This window comes from Diabrotica undecimpunctata, chromosome 6 (genome assembly GCF_040954645.1).
Source record: "Diabrotica undecimpunctata isolate CICGRU chromosome 6, icDiaUnde3, whole genome shotgun sequence".
Lineage (NCBI taxonomy): Eukaryota > Metazoa > Arthropoda > Insecta > Coleoptera > Chrysomelidae > Diabrotica > Diabrotica undecimpunctata.
In genome coordinates this window covers 25,971,584-25,998,210 of record NC_092808.1, presented here as the reverse complement: position 1 = coordinate 25,998,210, position 26,627 = coordinate 25,971,584, and the positions used below count along the sequence as shown (strand labels likewise).

The window sequence follows — 26,627 nt, the reverse complement described above, 5'->3', positions numbered from 1 at the left end:
AGGAAATAACGAATATATTAAGATATACAAACAAACATGGCGACTACCAAAAGGGCACTACACAGTAACTTTATTATTAATGAACCTATAGCGACATACGAGATATCATAGGGCACTATAGATAAAAATAGATTTACTATAAGACAAAAATTTGATTTCTTGATCTAAAGAAGGCCTCTGGCTGAGTAAAGAATAAACAACGGATTAAATCCTAACAGGCGACATAGCAAATGAAAGGAAAGACATTTAAAAGACATAATTTAACCAAAGTGTTGCGTATGTTATTTCTACAACTGTAATAAGAACAGATAACGATTTTGCGGTCTTTTTCATATCACTCGCTACTCAAAATATATGTCTTTGGACATAATTCATTGTTTTCAAATATTTACAAAATCTAAAATACGTTTTACGGCTATCATCAACCTTGAAGCCTATTGTAGAAAAATATAATGTACGAGGTATATCGAAAGTAACCAATTTTTTCGTACCTTCGTACCTTACATCTTATGCTAACAAATCGTTAATAAAAATTATATTTAAATATGTAGACTCTAGTCTGAGATCTCAAGGTCGGGCGAGAGATCAATATATTCAGATAAAACAAACAAAGAAACTACCAAAAGGGTACTACACATCATCTTCGTTATTAATCAACGTATAGCGACATCCGAGATACCATAGGTCACTATGAATAAAAATAGATTTACCATAAGACAAATTTTGATTTATTTACTTAAATAAGGCCTCAGGCTGAGTACAAAATAAACAATTTGAATGCTAGCATGCGACATAGCAAATGAAAGGGGAGGATATAACGAATATATTCAGATAGAAAAAACAAAGAGACTACTAAAACGGCACTACACATCATCTTCGTTAATAATTTACGTATAGCGACATAAGACGTCACATGACACTATGGATGATAATAGAAATATTTGCTTTATATATAATGCATAAGGTAAATTTGCTTTATTGACCTGAAGAAGGCCTCTGACTGATTACAAAATAAACAATTAGCCTAATACTGTTCTGAACCTATTTTCTTGTGGCATTTTAAAGTAATTACTATTTTAATAATGTTTGTATTTTGAGAACGATTTCCGAAGTGGAAATAGAAACGTCAATAAACTTATTTTAACCTTTAATTGAAGCTTATTCCCATTAAAATAGTAATTAGCCTAATACTAGCACATGACACATAAAATCAAACGACGTGAGAGTTATAGTACATATATAATGTATATAGCGTGCCATCAATATATATGTATACAGGGTATAGTAAAAAAACATGATGTCAGGTCAGAAGTGCACCAGATCATACTTTTTAGATGCAAAAAGTTTATTATTTTAAAAATTTTAATGACGGTCTGTAGATGAGAATTAATTGGATCCCCCGTCGCATGTGACGGGCAAAGTCACTAGTTTTTAATAAAATCCAAATAAGTACTTAATATCGACTTCACACGATCAACACGGCATAAAATAATTTCTTGAGAAATACTTAAAAAAATTATACTAAGATAATGAGTGTTAGGAAAATTATAAAAAATGTTAACAATCCGCTTTTGGACACGTTACAATATTAGATCTTATAATAGGTCTTCACTCTCCCAAGAAATCTCATTTCGAAAGCTTAAATTCTGGTTATTGTATCATTTCTTGTGTTTTGTGAAATGACGTGAAATGGATTATTTGAGAAGAAGTGCTAGAACATCAAGGCTGAAAAGGAAGACCAACAAATCTATAAGAAATAACATGAATGTTACAGAAACGGTCATTGACAGAATAGAAAGAAGAGGTTTAAAATGATTTGTACACCTAATGAGAATGCCTGACGAACGTTGGCCTCAAAAACTTCACAGATAGAAGCCCCCTGGAAGAGAGGTACACCTCGACGCTCATGGAATGAAGGAATTAGAAGAGCGATGGAATCGAGAGGTTTGGAGGAGGAGCATGCCTTGGACTGCTACTTTTACGTTTGTTTGGTAACAAACACAAAACCAGTGGCATGTAGTGATTATTTTTTATAACGTGTCATGTAAACATTTGCAAAAAATATTTTGGCGCATATTCAAATGTACCATCAACGTACATTGTTGAGCAAGAACTCAAAAATTTTCGATTTGTTGTACAAGAAAATATAACAATATTACTTTCGTGACAATTCATCATCATCAGTTGGCGCTACAGCCCTTCGTGAGCCTTGGCCTGCTTTAAAACATTCTTCCATCCTTCCCTATTCGTGACAATTAGCTATTAAAAAAATTTCATTCTTACATGTTTTAATCGTAAGCGTGTCCAGAGTGTTTTGTGTCTCAGAAATGTCGACTGGTAACTTTTGAAAAAGGGACCTGCGTTTTCGATATAGACATTTCCGCATGTTGTATAACTCCTTCAAGCTAATCTTGTCCAGAATATCAGGAGACTGGGCGATTTCTTGCTGAATTAACTTTGCTGGTTTTTCACTGATGTCGTCAGTAGCTTTTCTTTTTAGGCTATTTCGCATGGCATGAATTTGTATGAGTCGATCTTCGGTGTGGTTATGTTCTATTAGCTTGTCTGTAACACAATATTTGTTATTAATTTTTATGCTTTTTTGCCTAAATTATTTATAATTTCTCTTGTCTTTGGATAGTGAAATTCGCATACAATATTTATAAGAATTATTACTTACCCAAAACAACAGTTATAGCTTCATCTGTGTACAGCTTAGATTTACACTTTTTGTTAGTGCACCTCCACTTAATACCCTTATTTACAAGTCCACAATTTCGAAATTTAAAATTTTGAAAAAGCACAAGGGTATTGCCCCGTTCACTTGTAAGTTTCTCCATATTGCAGATGACCCAATTTAAACAACTACTATGTTTTTGAAAGATTCCAGTTTTATAAATAATATGCACCCCACATCTCACCCACCCTTTCTGCCTAGTAACTAATAAACAGCTTACTTATTTTTAAGATATTTACGAATTTTCCTAGAAGATCAGAAATTCCAGTATCTAATAATTATGGTACAATGGTCCCATACCCGAGGATTAAATCTACCACCGCACCGGCGAGGCGCAATCGTGCCCACAGCCCACGGCCCACAGCTTAAAGGACTCTTTATCTTATCGAGACCGGATTATAGCAGGCACCATTGGCGCAAACTATTTTGTGGTACACAAACCATAGGCGTGGCCAGAACGGGTTACGCGGGTGCCGTGGAACCCACAGTAACTTTCGAGGGGCGAAAAAATTGGAATGGTTCACTTCTATAAACAATTAATCTGTGAACATTTTGAATAATATTAAATACAAATACAGAATTTTGCTCGAAGAAAATATTGAGGGAGGTTGATTAAGAAGTTTGGATAAAAGCTTAACAGTTAAAAAAGCTCTATGCATTTACCAGAGAAGTTAAAATAGGCATTTCAAATTTGTTCGCGAATTTTTGTGGTTTAACCCTAGAGTACTAACTTTATTTTTACCTTCATTTACACTAACCATCGTAAAATCTACTACACTGAGAAAAAAAATTTGGAATTTTACAAATTATTTTGAACAAAGAGATGTTTCTAAACCCTAAAAATAAAAAAAAAAATCGTAAATTCTACATTTTATTTCTACAACAAGGAGCGCCATGTTCACCACAAAATGGACGTCGACAGTGCTTGCAATGATGGGTTGTCATTGTCATTCGACGTTTTTTTCTTCTTCTTGATGTGCTTATCCGTTACGAATGTTGGCGATTATCATGGCAATCTTTATCTTATCTGATGCATCGCGGAAAAGCTGCACAGATGTTGTATTGAACCAGATTCTGAGGTTCTTTAACCAAGATGTTCTTCTTCTTCCTGGACCTCGTTTTCCAAATATTTTTCCTTGCAAAATGGCTTGAAGGAGATCATATCTGGATTCATTTCGCATAATATGTCCGAAGAACTGTAACTTTCGAGATTTGATGGTGGTCAGTACTTCTCGATGCTTATTCATTCTTCTGAGGACCTCCTCATTTGTGACTCGGTCAGTCCACGGGATCTTAAACATTCTCCGATATAGCCACATCTCAAATGCTTCCAGTTTACTGCACATATCTTCGTTCAAGGTCCACGATTCAACACTATAAAAAAGGACAGAGAAGACGTAGCATCGCAGCATTCTTACTTTTGTATCAATAGAGAGGTTGTGACTCTTGAAGAAGGCCCCCATCCGATTGAAGGTAGATCTAGCTCTTCCGATGCGTGCCCTAATCTCCTGATTGTTGGTCCATTCTTCATTTATTATGGTGCCGAGGTAGTTGTAGTGCGTCACTCTTTCTACAGGGGATTGGTTGACGTAGAGTTGACCTTCTGTTATTCTTTTCTTGCTAATTATCATAAGCTTTGTCTTCTTAACGTTTATATTGAGTCCATATTGTTAACTGTAATACGTGATTTTGTTCATAAGAACTTGTAGGTCTTCTAAGTTGTCCTCAAATACTATGGTGTTTTTTAGATGGACAAAATTAACACATGCTACGTTTTAGCACAGGACATATTCGTTCTTTCAGCTGCTCTAGATTTAAAATATTCTCAATAAGCAACTTTACCGAGCAGTTTTAAGTTGGGCAATTTACACGATGTTGTAGCCAAGGTTTAGTCAGTTATTCAAACAAAATGGCCATAAATTCTTTTCTGGTGATGGTGTTTTTCTGCTGTCATTATTGGTTATGAATATAAATTATCCAAGAGTTTACCAAGCTATATTTAACAAGCAAAGATGCCATGTTCTTGTTGTTCTAGAAATGTTCATGTTTCCGCACATTTGGTCAAATGTGTCTACTCCGTACTTGGTTGCATTAAAAAATTTAATGAATTTACTTTTGACTTATATATTGTTTTTCACCATCGAAGCAAAATAAGAAATGATCAATCTCACGATTTTTGAGATTTATTATCTCGGGAGGTATTTCTCTTTTATTTTGCGGTAGAGTACCAATTTTAGTTAAATTATAAAGAGGTTTTAAGATCTCTGTTGCTAACGGCACTGACGTAAACCAATTTATTTATAGTTATGTTACTGTTACTTCTATACACACCCTGAGTTAATTGTTTTACATAATATTCTCCTATAGAGCGTTTCACGTTAAGAAAATAACATTAGGCTTATGGAGATCAGTGTTGTCAAAACTCTCAGGAATGCGGTTTACTAGATTGTCGATATATTTTTCGAATTTCCATTTTCAATTAACATTTAACTGTAAAGTCAGAATAACAACTGAAGAACCACAAAGCCTTATTATCATTATGAAGTCTCAGAGAACGGCATAAAATCGGTGACATACGCACACCGTATTATTTTAAGTTGCAATTAGTAATTAGATATATGCATTCCAAGCGGTCCGTTTATTTATTTTTAAATCTTTAATAGCCGGCAAAGTGCATGATTTAACTAAGCAATATTTTCTACTGATTTCTATGATTCATGGTATATGATATTCTTACCGAAAAACAAATAAACTGTCGTTACTATAATTAAAATAAGATAAAATAAAATTATCTTTTGTAAATACTATTTATTTAATTAAAATCATTTTTCCTACTTTTCATCTCTTGTTTCGAATGGGCACTTTTGGTCAATTACGTTAAAAAACGTTAATTTAATTTATGTCTGTGAAAACGAAAATACAAATTATACAAACCTGAATTGTGCTTGCGTTCATCGTGGCATCGCTGCGCTTCTATCGTCCATAAGAAATACATGGCCCTATCTCCGCAATGTTATTTTCTTAACGTGGAACGCTGTATAGAGGCTGTCCTTTGGTTTTAGTTCACTTTCCTAAATACAATTCTGCATCGAACATACATTTGGTACCTATGTCCCACAGCATTATTATTTTCAGTCCATATTTGGCTGGCTTATTTGGGATATATATCCGGAAAGGACATCTTCCCCTTAAAGCCAGTAGCTGCTCATCGATTCTTAGGTATGATCCAGGCTTATAAAACGTTTTGTAGTTCTGTAAAAGATCATCCCATATTTCACGAATATCTATGTATGCTAATAGGTATGTTTCCTTTCTGCCTGGTCTAGACATTTTATCGTCAAAACATAAACATTCTATTCAAGAAATTCAAATCTTTCCCGGCTCATAGTTGCTCTATATATCACACCAGAAATTTTGTCATCAAATATTCGTCTTGCACACATCAAATATGATTGTCTTTTTGAGCAGCAGCAAAATTGAGTAGTCATATGAGTGCATGCAATTCGTCAATATTTACTTTCGAATTTGTAAGTTTTTCGACTTTATATTTTTGTGCCTTAACAGAAATTTCAACATTTGTATATCCTATAATTTTTTCCAGAGACTTTGGACTCATAAAACAATGAAAAGCATCCAATAGAGTGTGTGTGTGTTATCAGTGGGGCCTTAAATAAAACATAGGAAGTTACGGTTTAGCAGCGTGCTTTGGTTGGGATGATCATCTGTGTCCATTTTGACCTTTTAGAGTCGACGGCAACCGAGTTTGTTTCTCTTTAGCTGCAATTTCTGGAGATTGTGCTTTGTTTGGTGGAGTTTACTGAGCAGGTCATTTCTTTTCTTTGTTGATTTTAAAGCCATTACTTTCTTTTCTTAAAAACACTGAAGTAAACTGCTTTTCCAACTCATAACTCTGTTTAGAATTTCTTTTTTTTTTCTTACTACTGGATGGCAAGTCGTGGTCGGAATCTGAATCATTTTCGTTTAATGTTGCAGATGAACTGAATGCTTCCAAAACAGCATCTTCCTTTTCAGATCAACTTTCTGATTTATCAGAATTGTTATCCGATTATTATTATTGTTATTCATCTGGCCACAAATCTTCCAGGCACAATTGCAACTCAGTTTCCAACTCCAACTTCATAAGAGGTCTGATAAAAAAAACTGATAATATCGTTCTTTCTGCAATTATATCGTTAATACTAACCTTCGTAATATTTACGAAGCTGTGCTCTCTTGTAGGCACTTCAGTTAACATATAGGCGTAACTGTACTTGTCAAACGTTCGATATACCCTATTAATGTAAGAATAGATGAGCGGGCGAGAGAAACTGGTGTACCCCTTCCACAATATCCTACATGACATTGGCGTCGTAAAAATTACGATAGTTAGTATTCTATGGTTAAGAAGTCAACGAGTGAACTCCTGGCTTCTTTTGTTGGTAAGTCGATTCACTTTCGAAAGCTAATATTTGGCCAGTCGTTGGTTTGGCTGTCCATACATTTTGGCATCCAAAATATTAAATTTGTAATTATAGCATCATCAACACAAACAGCTCAAGCTAGCTTCGCTGCAGTAGCCAAAACCACACAGAAAACATCTATAACAGCAACATCATGTCCCAGTAGAACTCAGGCCATTGTTAGGAACGCTATCCCAAACGTAGTGCTATTTGCTTACATCAAGGCAATTGGCGAAATTGTTACTCAAAAAGAAATAACCTTTGCTTCACGTATTTCTAACCAGCGTATACGCATCTATCTTTGTTCCGTGTTCTGTTTGAAATCAAATAGTACCTATTCGCAGCCTTATTACATCTGCAAAGAGGCTACTACTATCTAACAGGTGCCCTTCAATCATGTGTTACAATATATATATATATATATATATATATATATATATATATATATATATATATATATATATATATATATATATATATATATATGTCATCATCATCATCATTCAACCTCTTCTGTCCACTGCTGAACACAGGTCTCTCCCATTTTTCGCCACTCTTCACGGTTCTGTGCTTGTTGTTGCCATTTCTTCGATATTCGTCTAATGTCCATCCAGCGTGTTGGTGGTCGTCCTCTGCTGCGACCTCTTCTCGTGGGCGCCAGTCAATTAGTTTTCTGGTCCATCTTGTGTCTTTCAGTCTCGCTATGTGACCTGCCCAATTCCATTTCAGCTTGGCTATACGTTCGACGACATCGCTGATACCTATTTAAATAACTGGCTGGTTAATGTGAGGGATGTGCTTGCTTTTTTGAGCACAGCTTATGAAACCGGGGCTCCAGTTTGGAAATTGCCACTCTCATTTCTTTTCTAAGTTTCCTCCTCCTTTTAATTACTACAACTACAGAAAAGCTCGTTTCGCATAAGTACGAAGTCGCAAATGGTACTAAAATCTTTAATGCAGCAGTGCTGATGGCATGATATTCATGAGAAGGTGAGCTCCAAAATTCAAACAGTTAGTCCTTGTCGTATTTAACCTTTAGGCTGGAATCACAGTATAATTCTGTCAGTTCAAAGACTTATTAAGATCATTTAATTTGTTAAATATGTCACAGAGGTATGCTAATTTTATTATAAACTCTGAATTAATAAAGTTTTGCGCACCATCATGTGATTCTGTATGTAGATACGTGTAAAATTCATTTGCACACAAATAGCCAACAAGAGTTGCAATAATAAATTAAAGAGGTGTGCTCGGTCCCCATTTCTTCAAAAAGTTTATGAAAAAGTCTTGATTTCACGGGTCGTGTTTTAATGTAGTTCACCACTTTAATAATGCTATCCATCACAACACTTAATTCAGGTGTAACGTTCTTTGCTGCTAAGGCCTCTCTATGTATGACACAATGTGTCTATTTTACACTTGGGCCTTGGTTTTTATGAAAGCTTGTGGTCCTCCATACTGTCCAGACATCGCTCGGGCACCATCCGTACACACGCCTACACAGTTATCAACGTTCGGTGATGTCAAAACATTGCCGCTAGAATGGAGATCGGTAGCGTAGCGAGCGGACGGACGTAACATTATGATAGGAAGAATATACAGAAATTCTCTATCAAATTCGCAAAGAAGTATTCCAATTATTATAAGCTAATTTATTTATTTTAACTAAGATTTGTATTTCTATCATTTATTCTTCTTTTTTAGCGGAAGGAGATAAAGGAAGAAGTACTTTGGACACAATTTTAGCTACTACATACTGTAGATCTCAGATACATTTGTCTCGCCAGTTATCTTTGCTCCATCCTGAACTGACAATGCCAATGTTTTCAGGTAAGTTATAAGAAATTTTTGAGTTTTTAAACAAGAGCATATTAAATATGGAATGAACAATGTTAATTTTTTTTAATCACTAAATCTTAAAAATTGTATTTTTTAGAAATAACGTACAGATTCCAAACAGCTAGACCTGAAGTTCGTCAATTACTACTACAGTATCTATTGCCTTGGTTACATAATATGGAATTAGTGGATCCAAATATACCCACAATAAATACACACATGTATCAGGTATGGTTACATTTGTACAATTTATGTAGTTAAAAGAAGTCTTTTTACTAATATTGGTAATATTTTGACAGAATCGTTGTCAAAAACATATAACACAAAAATGCCTACCACTTCTTATTAACAGTTGAAATACACCTATTGTGGAAGACGTTTTCTAAATTGCCTCATTTTAATGTTTCTTTTTTAGTTCTATTCTGCCGAGATCGCTACAGAAAGAAAAGAAGGCTGGGGTTCCGCCGAAGCTACGGAAATGGTTTTAACCAATATATTTTATATCACAGCTAAGGTATATAATAATTGTAAAAGCACATTAATAAATTTATATCAGTTAATTATTACGATATTTTCAGTTTGGTGACAATCATCCGAAAGAAATTGAAGAAATTTGGGCAACACTTTGTACATCGTGGCCAAATAATATGAAAGTGATCATACGGTATTTAATTATAGTATCAGGAATGGCTCCTTGCGAACTTTTACCATATGTAAGTATTAAGACATTATAGACTTAACCAAAAAATCCGCATATTTGATTTTTTGTAGTTTATTACAGTTGTTTAAATATATAATGATAGAGCATTTTGCAGAAATTGTTGCAAAACAATCAATAATTCAGAGTATAACGTTAATTTAAAACACGCTAAATAGAAAAACATCGTAAGAAAACAAAGTACAACACCAGAAATTTTATTTTTTTTTATTTTGAAACTGTTTTCTTGTGACGCATGCTTAACTATCGAATAATTAGTTAATATGTTTACTTAAAAAATTCCCTAATCAGCACATCGTCTCACTAGCTGAGTGCTGGTGTGAAGCAATTAGTGAGGCAATTAGCAACAAAAATTTGTGCAGATGTCTCTTCTATTTACTTTGGCTCTCGTATTGAGGAACTCAGTGACATGAATATTTCACTCAGCGATGTCGTACAGACAGCACCAATTGAGATTTTGTTTGGAGCTGCTATTGTAGGCAAATTGTATACAGGGAGGAAATATCAGCTACAGTGTGGTCTTGTAGCATTTGAAACTTTGTTAGGTTGGACACTTATGGGCAATGTACAGGCAGTTTCTTCTAATTTTAGTACAAGTATGATTACATTTTCGTTATTTGTTGTTAATTCTTCTGTAGCGAAACTCTGGGAGCTTGATGTTATTGGGATAACCGACCCTGTAGATAAATAGTGAATAATCCCGAAGAGACTAATTGAGTGCATTATGTACTTAACAGGCCCGTTATTGAAAATAATAGTGAAACCACAAAAATTAAGTCAGTCTTTGACGCATCATCTCATGAACAGAGTTGTCCTTCTTTGAATCAGTGTTTGGAGGTAGGGCCTAATCTTATTGAACTTATTCTATCTGTTCTATTACGATTTAGACAACAAAAGGTAGGAGTTGTGTCGGATATTCGAAAGACTTTTCTTCAAATTTCTGTACATTCAAAGGACAGAGATTTTTTGAGGTTCCTATGGGTGAACGATGAAGGAAAATAATTTGTATTTCGACACAAGAGGTTTGTTTTTGGAGTCAATTGTAGTCCATTTCTTCTGGGTGCTACTATATAGTTTCATTTAACAAAGGCGCTGGAATAATGATAATCCGTACTCTAAAAACACAATTGAAAAGCTTATGACTGGGTTTTATGTGGATAATTGTGTGACCAGTGTTACTGATGGAAATGAGTTGAGAGTGTTTATATCAGAAGCAAACGCCCTTATGGAGGAAGCTTAGATAGCCATAATAAGAGAGTGGGAGGCCTCTGGTAATACAAAAACAGTTGTCCCTGTTCTTGGTCTTCTCTGGGACTCATCAAGAGACTCTCTGAAAATCAATAGTGAAACTTTTCAAGGAATGGAATGGAAAGGTCCCATAACTAAGAGACTGATGCTTTTATAACTCATGAGTAAATTTGAGTCTGTTGGTTCTACCTGTCCAGTATCTCTATTCCCCAAACTGTTGCTACAGAAACTTTGGGAAAAGCGCCAGGGATTGGATGCTCCAGTCGAGAATGATATGGCTGAAGAATTTTGTTACTCATCTTCCTCAACTGTCGAGTATTGAGATTCCACACTGGACCCATGGAAGCTGATCATTGGAGCTCGCACACATTTTCAGATGCAAGTAAGGAAGCTTATGCAACTGTCGTATTTTTAAGAGTTGTGCGGAATGATGATGTCTCAATTTTCCTTATAGCAGCTAAGAGTCATGTGGCCCCTTTGAAGAAGATTTCTATACCCAGATTGGAACTGTTGGCAGCCACTATTGGTGCTAGACTTTATCAGTCAGTAAAAAAACAATTTTCTCAATATGTTCTTATTTTTGGAGTGATTCCACTACTGTTCTTTCTTGGATTCAACGTAAGGATGACTAGTCTGTTTTTGTTTTTAATAGAGTTCAGGAGATTAGAAATTTAGCCTATCCTGAGTGGCTGTAGTGTTCGGCAATTGTTCGAATCTCGATGGCGGGAGGGCCCGGAATAGTTGTACAGAAAACAAAATGATTGGCCCCAACAAAAAGTAGAAATTGATGAAAAAGAAATCTGTACTGAAAAAAAGAAAAAAGCCAGTTCGTTACTATTGAATATGATGTCCAACGATTGGCATCTGCATTACTTTTCTCAGTACATAAAACTTTTAAGAATGATCTTAGGCGCTACGATTTTGTTATAATACAAGAGATTCAAACGAAAAACGTACAGGTAAATTGATTGCTGAGAAAATCGATAAAGTCGAAATGTTTGTATTGAAGCTAGTGCAGAACCAAGCGGTTCAGATACGAAACGAATTTCCTCGTTAAAAACATTTATCGATGAATTGTCAGAACGTTTCTTTAATAAAAGAGGTTAGTCTTTGTATGTGGGTATATTTTATTTTATAAAAACCCTTAAAAGGGCAACATTACAAGCACGAACGTTTTCGGAACAACTGTTCCATCATCAGGTTAAAATACCTAAAATAAGTATAAACCATTTAATTACAGCAAACGTGGTTTAAAATTTTGACTAAGGTTAAAAACAATAAAATGGTTATACTTACAGGTTACCATGCCTGAGCCACCAAAATATTTGGGTAAAAACCCTTTAAAATGAAAAATGTTACCAAAGATTGTACATGATGTTGATAATATTATATGATGTTTAATATTTTAATTAGATTTTACTTGTGTATGTTACCTGAAGTAAAATCTAATTAAAATATTAAACATCATATAATATTATCAACATCATGTACAATCTTTGGTAACATTTTTCATTTTAAAGGGTTTTTACCCAAATATTTTGGTGGCTCAGGCATGGTAACCTGTAAGTATAACCATTTTATTGTTTTTAACCTTAGTCAAAATTTTAAACCACGTTTGCTGTAATTAAATGGTTTATACTTATTTTAGGTATTTTAACCTGATGATGGAACAGTTGTTCCGAAAACGTTCGTGCTTGTAATGTTGCCCTTTTAAGGGTTTTTATAAAATAAAATATACCCACATACAAAGACTAACCTCTTTTGTTATACGTGGTATACAGCCAGCTACAGGAATTATTTTCCTTGTGGATTTTGTTTCTTTAATAAGCTAGTTCAAAGAATGTGGAATGGCGTTCTTCATCAGCGAAAACAAATAGGAAATACGTAATAGAAAAAGACAAAATATAAAGACGGGAACCAACACAACTTGGAATACGTATTTCTTCTCAATAGTTGTGGTTTACGATCCCGGTGATAGGGCAAAACTGTCTATTTATGGCTCGCGCGTGCTATTCTATTGTTTGTCCGTAAATCTACCCGGTTTAAAAGAATCAGAAACTGTTGCACCGCATGTCCAATCCTTCGGGCACGGCTAAAAGTGGTATGGTCAGTGTCGTGGTAATTTTACTATGAAGGGGTCTAACGAAGTTGTGTTGGAATTTTTATCACTGTATAAATTAGGTACCCAACTTAATACAATTTTTACCGCCAACACTGATGGCGTACAAAAGATTTAACGCTCAATACTCACCATCGGAATGGTCTGACTACATTTTCGGGTAGGTCGAGTGCATTTATCGAAAAGCAAATATTTAGTAATTTTACAGTAACGTGGTATGCCATCCGTTGTCTTTTTTCTGATCGTTAATATCGATTTTTTGTTTCTCTTTGCCGACGTAAAGCAAGCAGCGAAGAGCGCCATTCCACGAGCTGTCTGATTCCGGCTTTATTATGTTTCTCTTTTAACCTGGCCCCGGCAATCCCGGCATACAAAGGCAGGACAAAGTTTATTATTTTATTGCATCACGTAACGATAGCTCAGACCGAGACACGTGTACTATTTGACTTTTTAAAGAAAACTTGAATTTAGTTGAGAATTGAAAATAGATTGTTGGATAGAACGTTCTCTATAAGTAATTTGTTTCAGTGGCGGATCCAAAGGGGTTTAAAAGGGATTTAATGTTAAATTAAATTTAATAATTAAAACCAAGTGATTTAATTTTTCAAGTTATATATAAAGATTATAAAACATTCAGTTTTTATTTCAAATGGATAATTATACATTTTTTAAAATTACAATATATAAATTATATAAATATATTTAATTAGTACAGGACTTTTCCCGGTGGGCAGGTAGGTTAAAACGGGTTGGAATAGTAGAACATTTTAGAAAATAGAACCGATTGGTCCTCCCTTTTAACAATGATGCAAAAACCAGAATCAAGACGTCTAGGTGGTAGGCCGCCAAAACGTTGGTATGACAGCTAGATGATTGTTATGTTTTTCTGTGGATGTCAGTGAAGCAAAGCGTGGTATAAATAACTTTATTTTAACTCCAAAAACTCAGTTAATTACAAATATCACAAATTATAATTACATTAATAATTATCGCTTACAATTCACACTGATATCACCACTATTCTTCACAGGCCACCTTGGCCGGTTATGTAATATGAACAAATGTTCTCAAAATAGCTAGCGGAGGGACGGTGGCCGAATCCACGCGATAATACGAAATTCCAGAAGGTTATATATATATATATATATATATATATATATATATATATATATATATATATATATATATATATATATATATATATATAGTAAAAAATACGACCGTTGATTAAATTTGGAATATATTCAATGGTTGAATAGCAGAGGTTTTATCGGTCAATAATTGGCAAATAAAAGTCGTCAACTACTTTATTGATTTATTTGAATACGTTTCGCTTTTATTTTTAAAAGCATCATCAGTTCACTACAAATAAAAAAGATTTTAGAATATAAGTAAACAAACCAACAGGGTTCATACTTACAAAAACAATTTGTAGGGTTTTTTTTATAGATGTTATAAAAACTCTACGATAACTTAACATTAAAGATTACAAACTAAACGAGAGGCGAAACAAAAAAATACAAGTAAAACTGTAAGAACATTAGTTCATTTAATTTTAACTGATGGCTTCATTTGAACGTTGGTTTAAGCTCTTTCGAGGGTCAAACCACACTAATCTTTTCGATTGTTTTGGATCAGCTCGTCATAATTTTCACATGTGGCTTGTTTTCGTCCATGTGTTTCTTTGGAATGCATGGTGTGGGTTCCGATTTACGATTCTTAAGGGAATTATCAAGAGGAACAGGGACGGACCTTTTTTTTATATAAAAAAACGGGAAGAAAATTTGGAAAGAAAAATGGGATTGAAGTTACTGTCTTGTAAGGGGTTTTTTTATTTATTTTGTATGATGAGGGAGTGATATATCTGACTCAAGTTGTCGATGTCGGTTCTTTTATTTAGGGAGGATGGATGTTTAAGAATTTGACACATTTCAAGGATAAATCGCTTATGATGATTTTGTTGTTTGCACAGTATTTTGGTATTCGTGAAGTCGATACTGTGTTTGGTTGAAATGGCATGCTGTGCAAGGGCACAAGATGGTTTAGAAATCCTAATGTCGCTTTTGTGGGACGTAAGTCGACCTTGAAGGGAGCGGCTGGTCTGGCCAATGTAGCAGGAGTTGCACTCTGCACAGGATACTTGATAGACGACATTAGTTTGTTCTAGAGGGGCCAATGGAGTTTTTGTCTTAGAAAATAACTTACCTAAGGTTCTGGTATTGTTTAAGGCTATTTTAACAGGTAAGTTTTTGAAAAGTTTGTTTCAACAAACAAACAAACAAACTTTTGTGTAACAAACTTTTCAAAAACTTACCTGTTAAAATAGCCTTAAAAAATACCAGAAGCTTAGGTAAGTTATTTTCTAAGACAAAAACTCCATTTGCCCCTCTAGAACAAACTAATGTCGTCTATCAAGTATCCTGTGCAGAGTGCAACTCCTGCTACATTGGCCAGACCAGCCGCTCCCTTCAAGGTCGACTTACGTCCCACAAAAGCGACATTAGGATTTCTAAACCATCTTGTGCCCTTGCACAGCATGCCATTTCAACCAAACACAGTATCGACTTCACGAATACCAAAATACTGTGCAAACAACAAAATCATCATAAGCGATCCATCCTTGAAATGTGTCAAATTCTTAAATATCCATCCTCCCTAAATAAAAGAACCGACATCGACAACTTGAGTCAGATATATCACTCCCTCATCATACAAAATAAATAAAAAAACCCCTTACAAGACAGTAACTTCAATCCCATTTTTCTTTCCAAATTTCTTCCGGTTTTTTTATATAAAAAAAAAAGGTCCGTCCCTGTTCCTCTTGATAATTCCCTTAAGAATCGTAAATCGGAACCCACACCATGCATTCCAAAGAAACACATGGACGAAAACAAGCCACATGTGAAAATTATGACGAGCTGATCCAAAACAATCGAAAAGATTAGTGTGGTTTGACCCTCGAAAGAGCTTAAACCAACGTTCAAATGAAGCCATCAGTTAAAATTAAATGAACTAATGTTCTTACAGTTTTACTTGTATTTTTTTGTTTCGCCTCTCGTTTAGTTTGTAATCTTTAATGTTAAGTTATCGTAGAGTTTTTATAACATCTATAAAAAAAACCCTACAAATTGTTTTTGTAAGTATGAACCCTGTTGGTTTGTTTACTTATATTCTAAAATCTTTTTTATTTGTAGTGAACTGATGATGCTTTTAAAAATAAAAGCGAAACGTATTCAAATAAATCAATAAAGTAGTTGACGACTTTTATTTGCCAATTATTGACCGATAAAACCTCTGCTATTCAACCATTGAATATATTCCAAATATATATATAAACAACACAGTTTATTAGGGCTGCAGTCAGTAGGTTTGGCCGGGATGTTATAGAAACACTCTTTTGACTTTTGGTCGAGCTTTCGGAATTCTTTTATTCCTTCTTCAAGACACTGTAATTAGAAGAAAGTGTAAATATTTGCAACATATCTCAAATTGTCATTACAACTTACTAGTCGTTAAGATTATTTTTGTAAAGCTACGACACTCAACATTAAAAACACACATAAAAAATATAACATTTAAAAAAATGGACAATATACATTTTAAAATTTAGTTGGATATATATATATATATATATATATATATATATATATATATATATATATATATATATATATATATATATATTGATATGATTGGTGTTTAAAGAAAATAATTTATAAGTTATATACTAGATAATTTTAGATATAACAAGTATTTGGTTATTTTAAGAAGTTATATACTAGAGAATTTAATAAAAATATATTTATGTGAGGGTATTTTTAAGAAATTAGCATATAAAAAGTATTTTTTTAGTAATTATGATGTTGTAGATATATTTAAGTGAGCCATGTGACTAGGCAACCAGATATACATACTCTGAAGTGACGTTTAAGAATAATTACGAATATAAAGTGGGGTTATAATGATAATATGTTGTTTAAAATGTGTAATTTATTAAATTAAAATGTTTAATTTATATAAGTTACTGATTTAAATGTATACTCTGATCTGAAAAGCCTAAATGCCAACAAAATTCTCGATAGATAAGTAAGGAATTCTCTAGATCACCGGAGATGGCTTTGTTTGCGAAATGCTTTGTTCCAGAAAATTCAGACATGTATTTAATAGAACAAATGGAACATGATTTCTTACCAGATGGTTCTGGAACATCCAAAAAGATATAAATACCCGGTGATTTGGATTCAAGCAGTCAGAAAGTTTAAGTCAAGCAGTCAGAAAGTTTAAGTCAAGCGGTCAGAAAGTTTAAGTCAAGCAGTCAGAAAGTTTAGTAAGAAAGTCGATTCAGTTAGTTATGAGTTTTTTAGTATGAAAATTAGTTAGAGGCAGTCAATCAGTTACAATTGTTCAATATAGTGAGTTAAATCAATATTAAGAAACAGTATAAAGAAAATAATATTGAAGATTAAAAATTATGTTATGTATAAATGATGATAATGGAAGAAGTATTAATTGAATATTAAAATTAAATGATATTTTGGTGATTGGATATTGATATATTGAAAAGAAGAATAAAAATAAATGCTGTTGCTGGTTTGCTTGGTGGTTTATAAATGCCGTGAAGAAAAATATCTTAAATTGGTGGAAGCTGATAATTGGAAAAAGTAATTTCACAAAAACAGGGATAACCGAAGCTGAGAAGAAGACATTTGAGTGGTGATTATAATCTATATAGTGGAAAACAGTTCATTTAGGCATTCAGTGACAGAAAGGTACAAAATTTTGTTAATATAATTTAGTTAGTGTCATAACAATTTCAATTTTGAAGATATTTTGTTTAAATTTTAGATTGTCTATAGAATTTAATTAGTTTCATAAGAATTTCAATTTAAAGATAGTTTATTTTAAATTTACATTGGCTAGGTTAGATATATATGTGTGTTTCATAATAGATCTAATAAAGATAATTTAAAAAAGTACTTACAAACTAATTCTTTGAGAACCGCGATAAAAACCCTATATATTATATTATTAAAAATACTCATTGCTCATCATTCAAACAAACAATACATCATAACAATATATATATATATATATATATATATATATATATATATATATATATATATATATATATATAGTCTTTTTGCTGGAACTCATATTTACTTTTAGTGAATTTTATTTTTATGTTTTAGGCAAAGAGAGTAGTATTGTACTTAGCGAGAGTGCAGCCGGTACGATTGTTAGACGAAATGATGGTGGAATTACAAACTGTCGAGACGCTAAATTGTCTAATAGAACGAACAGAAACCCCTCCATTCTATAGATTAACGGTAATGCGAAAAGCTTCTAGCCATTCTGATGGAGCCAATGGTGTGCCTGGCCAGACTGATTCAAGTAGTAGAAATGATTTAAGTAAGTATTAGTTTTATATGTAAGCAGTTATTCAAATAATTTTGAGCATGAATGCTACTTTACCAAAAAACTACTCTATTTATTTTGAATAAACCACAATTTTAATTGTAAATATGATGTAGTTGAAATTTCTGTTCTGATCTCGAAAATCGAATTGTTTATTGTAACAAGAATTAAACTCATGGTTCGAGCTATTTACACTGATTTATTTAAACGTTGTACAAATGTTGTGATTTTACAACTATTCTACAAACTATTCCTTATAAATACCTGTTACATAAAATAAACTGGTATGTTTCAGTAAAAAATGATTTCGAGTAAGTTCTTATCAACGCTATATCATTCCATCTAAATTATCCTTTACGTTTCTATACATCTAAGACGTGCTACCCTAATGAACTTTACGCCAGCTTCCCCAAAACTTCTATACAACTCAAAGTTGTAATTATGCCTGCGCCAGAAACCTTGTTCTTTTATTCCTCGATATATTTTTCTTAGGATTTTTCGCTCGAAACGTTTAAGCAGTTCTTGCTCATTATGTGTAAGTAACCACGTTTCTGCTCCATACACTAGCACTGGTCTTATTAGTGCTTTTTAGACGGCCACTTAATTTTTCTGAAAAGTTTTGAGGCCATCTGTTTTCTCAAGTCCTAGTAACACTTATTGTCACGCACTATCTTTTTAATTTCTTCGCTGACGTTGTTATCTGTAGTCAACAGCAAGCCTAGTGTGGATATGATCCACACCTCTAGTTCTAGTTCCAAGCGGATAAGCAAATCCTACTTTCACATCCACACCCTGACATCTGGATAATGCATGGAGTACATTGGGTGTTCTTCATGTAGCTAACGAAATAGGGTGCGAGACGAGTTTCCGGTGCCTTAAAACTGGAACAAATTTTTTTTTGAATGAGTCCTGACAGAAAATTTTGGACCTCCAAGTTGGGGGTTGGGTAGTGCGTTAACACCCTCCTCCCGTAGAAAACCTGCTGTTACTAAACTTCAAAGCAATCAACCGTACGTTTTTTTTTTTGTCGACGACTTGGCAAACCAAATAAGGTTAATGATATTGATTTAATACGAATGGCACTATCTTCTACAAATCTGTACAAGTTGTCGGATATCGGCATCATAGCTAGGTTCATAGACTCTCTGATCGAAAAATTCTGGTCGTTAGGGGCGCCTGAACTGAGAATGGGACTAAATATAAATGCCCAAAAGACCAAATATATGTGTTGGACTAGGTTAGGGAACGGGGAGAAAAATATTGTCTGGAAGATTCATCTGGAAACATATTGCCTCACAAGCGAAGTCTGGCAAAGATATGAAATGCCGAAACAGTGGCATGAATGCCATTTAGTATTTATCGACAAAAGAAATATATATGTAGGAATTATAGAGAAATTACATGAGTTAATACAACATATAAAATAATATCTATAATATTACTGAGAAGATTAATTCCCTACGCAGAAGATATAATAGGTGGCCAACTTTAGACCTGGAAGATCAACAATAGACCAGATCTTTGTCCTACGTAAGATTTTAGAAAAAAACTGGGAATACAACTGCGACGTACATCAAATCTTTGTAGATTTAGAACGTACGATTCTGTAAGCAGATATGTTTTATGTAAGGTTGCCGTGGAAAACGGAGTCCCTAGAAAGTTGGTACGATTAGCACAGTTGTACATATAGAACCGATCTACACGGATCAGAATTGGCAACACCTCATCAAAAGAATTTCTTATTGACACTGGTCTTGGACAACGAGATCCTCTTGCCTCTTTGTTGTTCAACTTCGCCTTGGAATATGCAGTAAGAAAAGTACAGCCAAAGCTGACAAACGGTTTTGCTGTCCAGGGATCAAAAATACCATGTTGTTGTTGACGATGTGGAAACAATTGCATTATCCGCCAGAGCTGCAAAAGGAAATCTTTACTCCATTTGAAAAGGGGGACAAGGAAATTTGTCTTAAGGTCAACTAGGACAAGTACATAGTGGTTATGAAGAACTCCAGACGAAGATTTAGACAAAATGTATCCATAAATAAGTATAACTTCGAAGTCGTTAAAAAAATTCATATATTTAGAAGCATCACAACATCTGAAATTTGCTATCAAAAGGACGTCGGAGCTGAAATCAAGAATATTCTCAATAGCAGCAAAAATAAGAGTATATAAACTCATAATTCGCAACACAATAACGCATAGAAGCGAGACAAGCAACAAAATTACTGGTTATTGGAACGGAAGATACTGCGGACTATCTTTGTTCGTTGTAGAGACGAGAGAACAGGGCAATGGAGAAGAAGATATAATCAGGAACTTCAAACACTCTATGGAGATGAAATCGAGTTCGCTATATTAATTATAATGGGATGATAACTGTCAAATAGTACGAATAAAAAAATTCCAAATAAGAATGTGAATTATCGATGGTTTAAAAATGGATAGATGGATGGATAGCTGACCCTTTTCCTGTGCTTATCAAATCCAATGTTTTTCCGTTGTTAATATTACCCAAATTATGCCTTACATTATTTTTTGCATTTGTTTGGTCTAGAAGAGTTAATTTCATTAAGCCACATTAGGGTTTATGGTTGTTGAAGAAATAATTTTTTTTATTCATCTACTCAGTAAATTCTTTTATATTGCACACCACGTAATAAACATATTTAGACAACTATCTAGATAACTATCAACTCGTTTACTTCCACAAGAAAATCTGTTTGAACAATTGATTGATCAAGCTTCAAATCTGTAGTATAAAATTTTCATAAATCATTAGATAAAAAGTTTTATACATTTACTCTTATACTTTATTTATGTTTTAAGGTATTGAAAAAGGTACAATTCACACTAAACGTCACAGTGGAGAAGATCCATCAAAAACTTCAGTCATGAAGTCCGATTCTGGATCAAATATATTCTCTGATTTTGCGATGTCTCGTCCAGATAAACCCAAGAATCAAGAAGAGATGATTAGTTCGTTAGAAGAAGTAAGTTGCTATTTTTAAGTATATGAATTTTTAATGAATTTTGTCTTTTGGATCCTATGGAGTATATTTTATATTATTAGAGCTGTAAAAGAGAAGAGTTTATGTTTTTATAGATAAGATTTATAGAGATTTTAAAAAATTGAACCAATCCCAGATTTAATAAACTAAAGTAGCCAAATAACTTAAATAGAGTCTTGGAAATCGAGATATATGACTTGGAATACCGTGGAAACAAATTTAGTTATTTCATTTTTAGGTTGCTATTGAAGAAGACGTACTACTCCGTGATAAGGTAAACATGTCAGTACCTCAGCCACACCCTTTACCGATGCCCGAATTTGGAGGTTACTTTGCACCTTTGACAGAATATTTACCGGATAGTTCGCAACCTATTTCTGGATTTCATAGGTAAGGGAACATCTTTACCATACTGTACGTTCTATACTATATTGTATATGTATAGTGTAGATATGTGTACGAATATGGCCACATCAATTCTAACGATTTTTCCTTGCAACTCATCTAAATTAAGTCGTTGCTGGTAACTGAGTCGTAACTCAACATTTCTAACCCTAAACTATATCGTGGGGTCAAATTTGACCCCAGAACTTGAAATTTCGTGCGCCACGGTAGACATTTTGGCAAACGACCTTGTTATTCCATGTATTCTCCCAATTAAGTACGTAGTTTAGCATGCCGCTTGGTAGCAAACGATCAGTGGGGTAATGCACATGTGCTACTGAGTTCCGGATTTGACCCCACCATAGTAATTACATTATTATTTAATATAATACATTAAAATTGCTTTAAGAATGGCAAGCGACGAATGTAAAACAGCATATAATAATAAAAGAAATTTTTGCTATGGACGGAACAGATATAAGTGTGTTAAAAATGCTCCGGCACCATCAAAAACTCGCATACAGAACATTATTACACATCTCCCTGGACTGGTCTTCGTGGACCTGCTTTTTTGACCGTGGACCTATTTTCAATAAGTGTTTTAGGTAGGCCAATTTTTCGTACTACAATGTCAAAAGAATGCTTCTTATTTCCTCTCACAGCAATAAGATTTGACATTCATGAAATAACAAACAAGTATGAAGTAAACATTCATGAAGTTACAAACCTACAAGTAATTGCAGTAACCATATTAAAAGAATAACTATCTGCAGTATATACAATCCTACCCAAATTAATATACTTATTTTTTTAACTTCCAGTACCATTTTTAATTGGAGACTTAATGACCACAATATTGCATGGGGTTCACAAACCACATACAGCAGAGGAACAGTTCATATTATAATATTTTTACCTTATAAGAAAGACCTTAAAAGAAAGACTATTTATTTTATTATAATTATTTGTTTTAGGTGCAACGTAGGTGTTATGTTACTGTGCGACATCGTCGTCGATGGTATAGAATTGGATTGGACAATTCATGTACCACTAATGCTTCATATATTATTCCTGGGTCTAGATCACACGCGTGCCCTAGTATATCAACATTGCAAACAACTTTTGCTAAACCTCTTAGTTGTTTTAGCCCTACACAATGATCATCTAACCGTGGCACACATTTTACTTAACAGCAAAACAAAGCAACTAGAACTAGGGTTGCTTACACCGACGTTGTCCACTGTAGTTGAACATACTTTTACAGGTAATGTAATATATTGATCTTTATTCAAATAGTTATAGTTTTTTTTTCAATATATGATAATTAAATTGGCAGGTATTACTCATAGTGTCTGGGGATATAAAAAAATGTTAACCAATTATGTAATACTTAAAGAAATGATATCATCATCATGTCTCGCAGAACAGAAGAGGCGGCAGAAATATATTCACAATTAAAATCAAAGGCAAAAGAGACCGAACTAGAAATAAATATTCAAAAGACAAAAAAGTTAACACAGGCAAGAGCTAGGGGAAACAGACGCACAGTTGAATTAGAGGACGATATTGAAACGGTAGAAAGTTTCACATATTTAGGAGTTGCATTAAACACGGATGGAACAGAAGAACCAGAAATCCAAAGAAGAATAGTAAAGGGAAACAAAGCTTATTTTTCACTCGATCATGTGTTTCGCTCCAAAAACACACACTGGAGATTGAAAATCAGGGTCTACAAAACTATTATCAGACCAATAGTATGTTATAGATGCGAGACATGGGTGATAACAGAAGAGACAAAAAGAAAACTGGAAGTCTTCGAAAGAAAAGTCCTAAGAAAGATATTTGGACCTATTAACGAAAACGGAATATGGAGATCCAGGTATAACCATGAACTCTACCAACTGTTCAAAGAGACACCGGTCTCAGAATTCGTTAAACTTCAGAGACTTCGCTGGGCTGGTTATGTAGTAAGAATGGAGACAGAAAGATTGCCGAAAAGGGCCCTAGATAGTAAAATGCGGGGCGCAAGACCAAAAGGAAGGCCACGGAAAAGATGGGAGGATGAAGTGGCAGCGGACGCGCAAAATTTGCTAGACGTGAGAACCTGGAGAAGATCGGCGCGGGACCAGACCGCAGGCCAAGGCCCGATTTGGGCTGTAGCGCCATTGGAGAGAGATTTATGTCTTTTATGTAGTTTGGGTTTATCTGTTTTATGTCTTTTGGATTTGGATGGTGTTTCATTGAAAGGAACGAATTATTTGAACGAACACGTCGACAAGCAGAGTTATTGCTATTGGGTAGAGGAGAATTCAAAACAAAAGCATCAGCAACCACTTCATATCTCAAAAGTCATAGTTTGGGCTACAATGTTCGGTAACGATATCGTTGGTCGGTATTGTTCTTTTTCATAGCACTCACTGAGAAGAGTGAACGTTACTGTGAAATATTCAGGGACTATTTGACTATTTATATTTGACTATTTGAAAAATATGTTTAATTTCAGAGTCAAGTCCCATTCTCAACGAATTTTTGTTGCATCAAATTGGATCTGGAGCGGCTGTAGAAGCTTTAAACAAATCAGCTGCTCAGGCGGTCTCTAATTTAAAACCAGAAGAAACAGGTTAGTATTATTTGTATGTAGAGAAATATTATAAATAAGAGAATAGTATATATATATATATATATATATATATATATATATATACAGGGTGAGTCATGAGGAACTTTACATACTTCTACCATATGTAGAGTCCCTCAGGGAGCATATCATGTGGCCACTAAAAAATGTCAACTCCTCTTCTTTATTAATTAACAGGGTGATTTGTGTAATTGACCATTTATTTCATTTTACTGTAGTGTTTATACGGCTCATTTGATTTTTTTAATTTTTGCATGATACAGTACACTACTATCAAGCATTCGACTGGTATTAGCTAAACTAAAAAATTCCAGGACTGGCTTTGGAAAAATTAATTTAGGGATTCGTATTAAATATTACACCCTGTATAATTTTTTTTTAAAATGCAATAAGTGATTTTCAAACTACATAAATAGCCAATAAAAACGACATATGCGACAATGTTGTCGCACTTTTATTAAATTTTTAGTGAACGATCAAATCTTACCAAAAATAGAACAACCATAATGAAGTATCAAATTATAAGGTATTAATTTAAACAAATGTTATAAATTTCAAACATTTTAATTAAAATGAGTTCCTACAACATAATCTAATACGTAGAAAATTAACATCTTTACTGTCACTTTGTATTATCTCTATGATAGAATCAATTGTTTTTCAATTTTAAATTTTTACTCATAGATCGTATTGGGGCGTTATTTTCGATAAATAATAAATTAAATTGATTAAAAAGTCAAACCTCTTGTATGTGTTAGTTTTTGTTGATTGTAAATGATTAAAATTTTATGTCAAATAATAATACATTGCATCAACTGTACTAAATAAAAATAAATCTAAAAAAGTTTAAAATGAAGGTTGGCGTTGACCGTTTGACGTTTCTTGATATTTTATACCCATTGTCATTATTGTCATTATCAATTGTTATTTATGTGTACAAGAATACATATTTCTTCTGTCATATCTACGTTAAGTACATTGTGTTAGTTTTGGTAGAGCTTTTGTTACTTTCGTTCAAAATGCCACATCAGTTTTCGACCACAGAATATGCAGACATAATATTTGTTTATGGATTCTGTAATGGGAATAGTAGGGCTGCTAGTAGAGAATATCGCAGGAGATTTCCTAATCGTCGAACTCCCAGTCATCCAACATTTGGGTCAGTTTTTAATTATTTGCGAGAAAATGGCACTTTTCCTAGTGGAACAACAGAGCGACATGTAGATGAAGCGCAGGAAGATGACATTATGGACGCCGTTACTATGAACCCTACAATAAGCACTAGACAAGTAAGTCGAGAACTCAATGTTACTCAATCAAAAGTAAGTAGAGTCTTACAAAAAAATAATCTATACCCATATCACATTCAAATGGTTCAGCGACTACATGCTGGAGATGAGATCGATAGGTTGGAATTTTGTAGATGGATTAACAATAATCGACCAACGCTATACAGGACACTATTTACAGATGAAGCCCAATTTACCAGAGACGGGATAAATAATTCACGAAATTCACATGTGTGGGCAGAAGAAAATCCCCATGCTATTCGAGAACGTCGTTCTCAGTTAAGGTTTTCGGTTAACGTGTGGATTGATGTCATAAATAACCAATTAGTAGGTCCTCACTTTTTTGATGGTCCTTTAACAGGGCAGGTCTATTTGAACTTTGTACAAAATATTTTGCCGAATTTGCTTGCCAACGCGAACGTTGCTATTCGAGGGATGTATTTTCAGCATGATGGGGCACCCCCACACTTTTTACTGGCAGTGAGACAACATCTCAATAATGTTTATGGCAACAGGTGGATAGGACGTGCAGGTCCTATTTCGTGGCCTTCAAGATCCCCTGATTTCAATCCCGTTGATTACCATATTTGGGGACGATCGAAGCAACTAGTTTACGCAGTGAATATTAATAACCGACAACAATTAATTGATAGAATTATACATTGTTGTAATACTATTAGAAACGATCCCCAGAGTATCCGTAATTCAATACGTCAATTAACAATTCGGCAACAAAAATGTGTACAGGCTGCAGGGTTCCATTTCG

General features: G+C 33.9%; 1 protein-coding gene across 2 annotated transcripts in view; it reads left to right on the top strand.

Moving 5' to 3' along the window:
• The window catches only part of fry (microtubule binding protein furry), a 192,596-nt gene that overhangs the window by 108,688 nt on the left and 57,281 nt on the right, over window positions 1-26,627 (top strand). For both annotated transcript variants that reach the window (XM_072534500.1, XM_072534498.1), the window contains exons 18-26: window positions 8,902-9,027; window positions 9,134-9,264; window positions 9,452-9,550; window positions 9,615-9,749; window positions 18,314-18,533; window positions 21,369-21,532; window positions 21,789-21,940; window positions 22,909-23,198; window positions 24,438-24,554. In XM_072534500.1, the coding sequence (XP_072390601.1) occupies window positions 8,902-9,027; window positions 9,134-9,264; window positions 9,452-9,550; window positions 9,615-9,749; window positions 18,314-18,533; window positions 21,369-21,532; window positions 21,789-21,940; window positions 22,909-23,198; window positions 24,438-24,554 (1,434 nt within the window). The remainder of the gene's footprint in view (window positions 1-8,901; window positions 9,028-9,133; window positions 9,265-9,451; window positions 9,551-9,614; window positions 9,750-18,313; window positions 18,534-21,368; window positions 21,533-21,788; window positions 21,941-22,908; window positions 23,199-24,437; window positions 24,555-26,627) is intronic.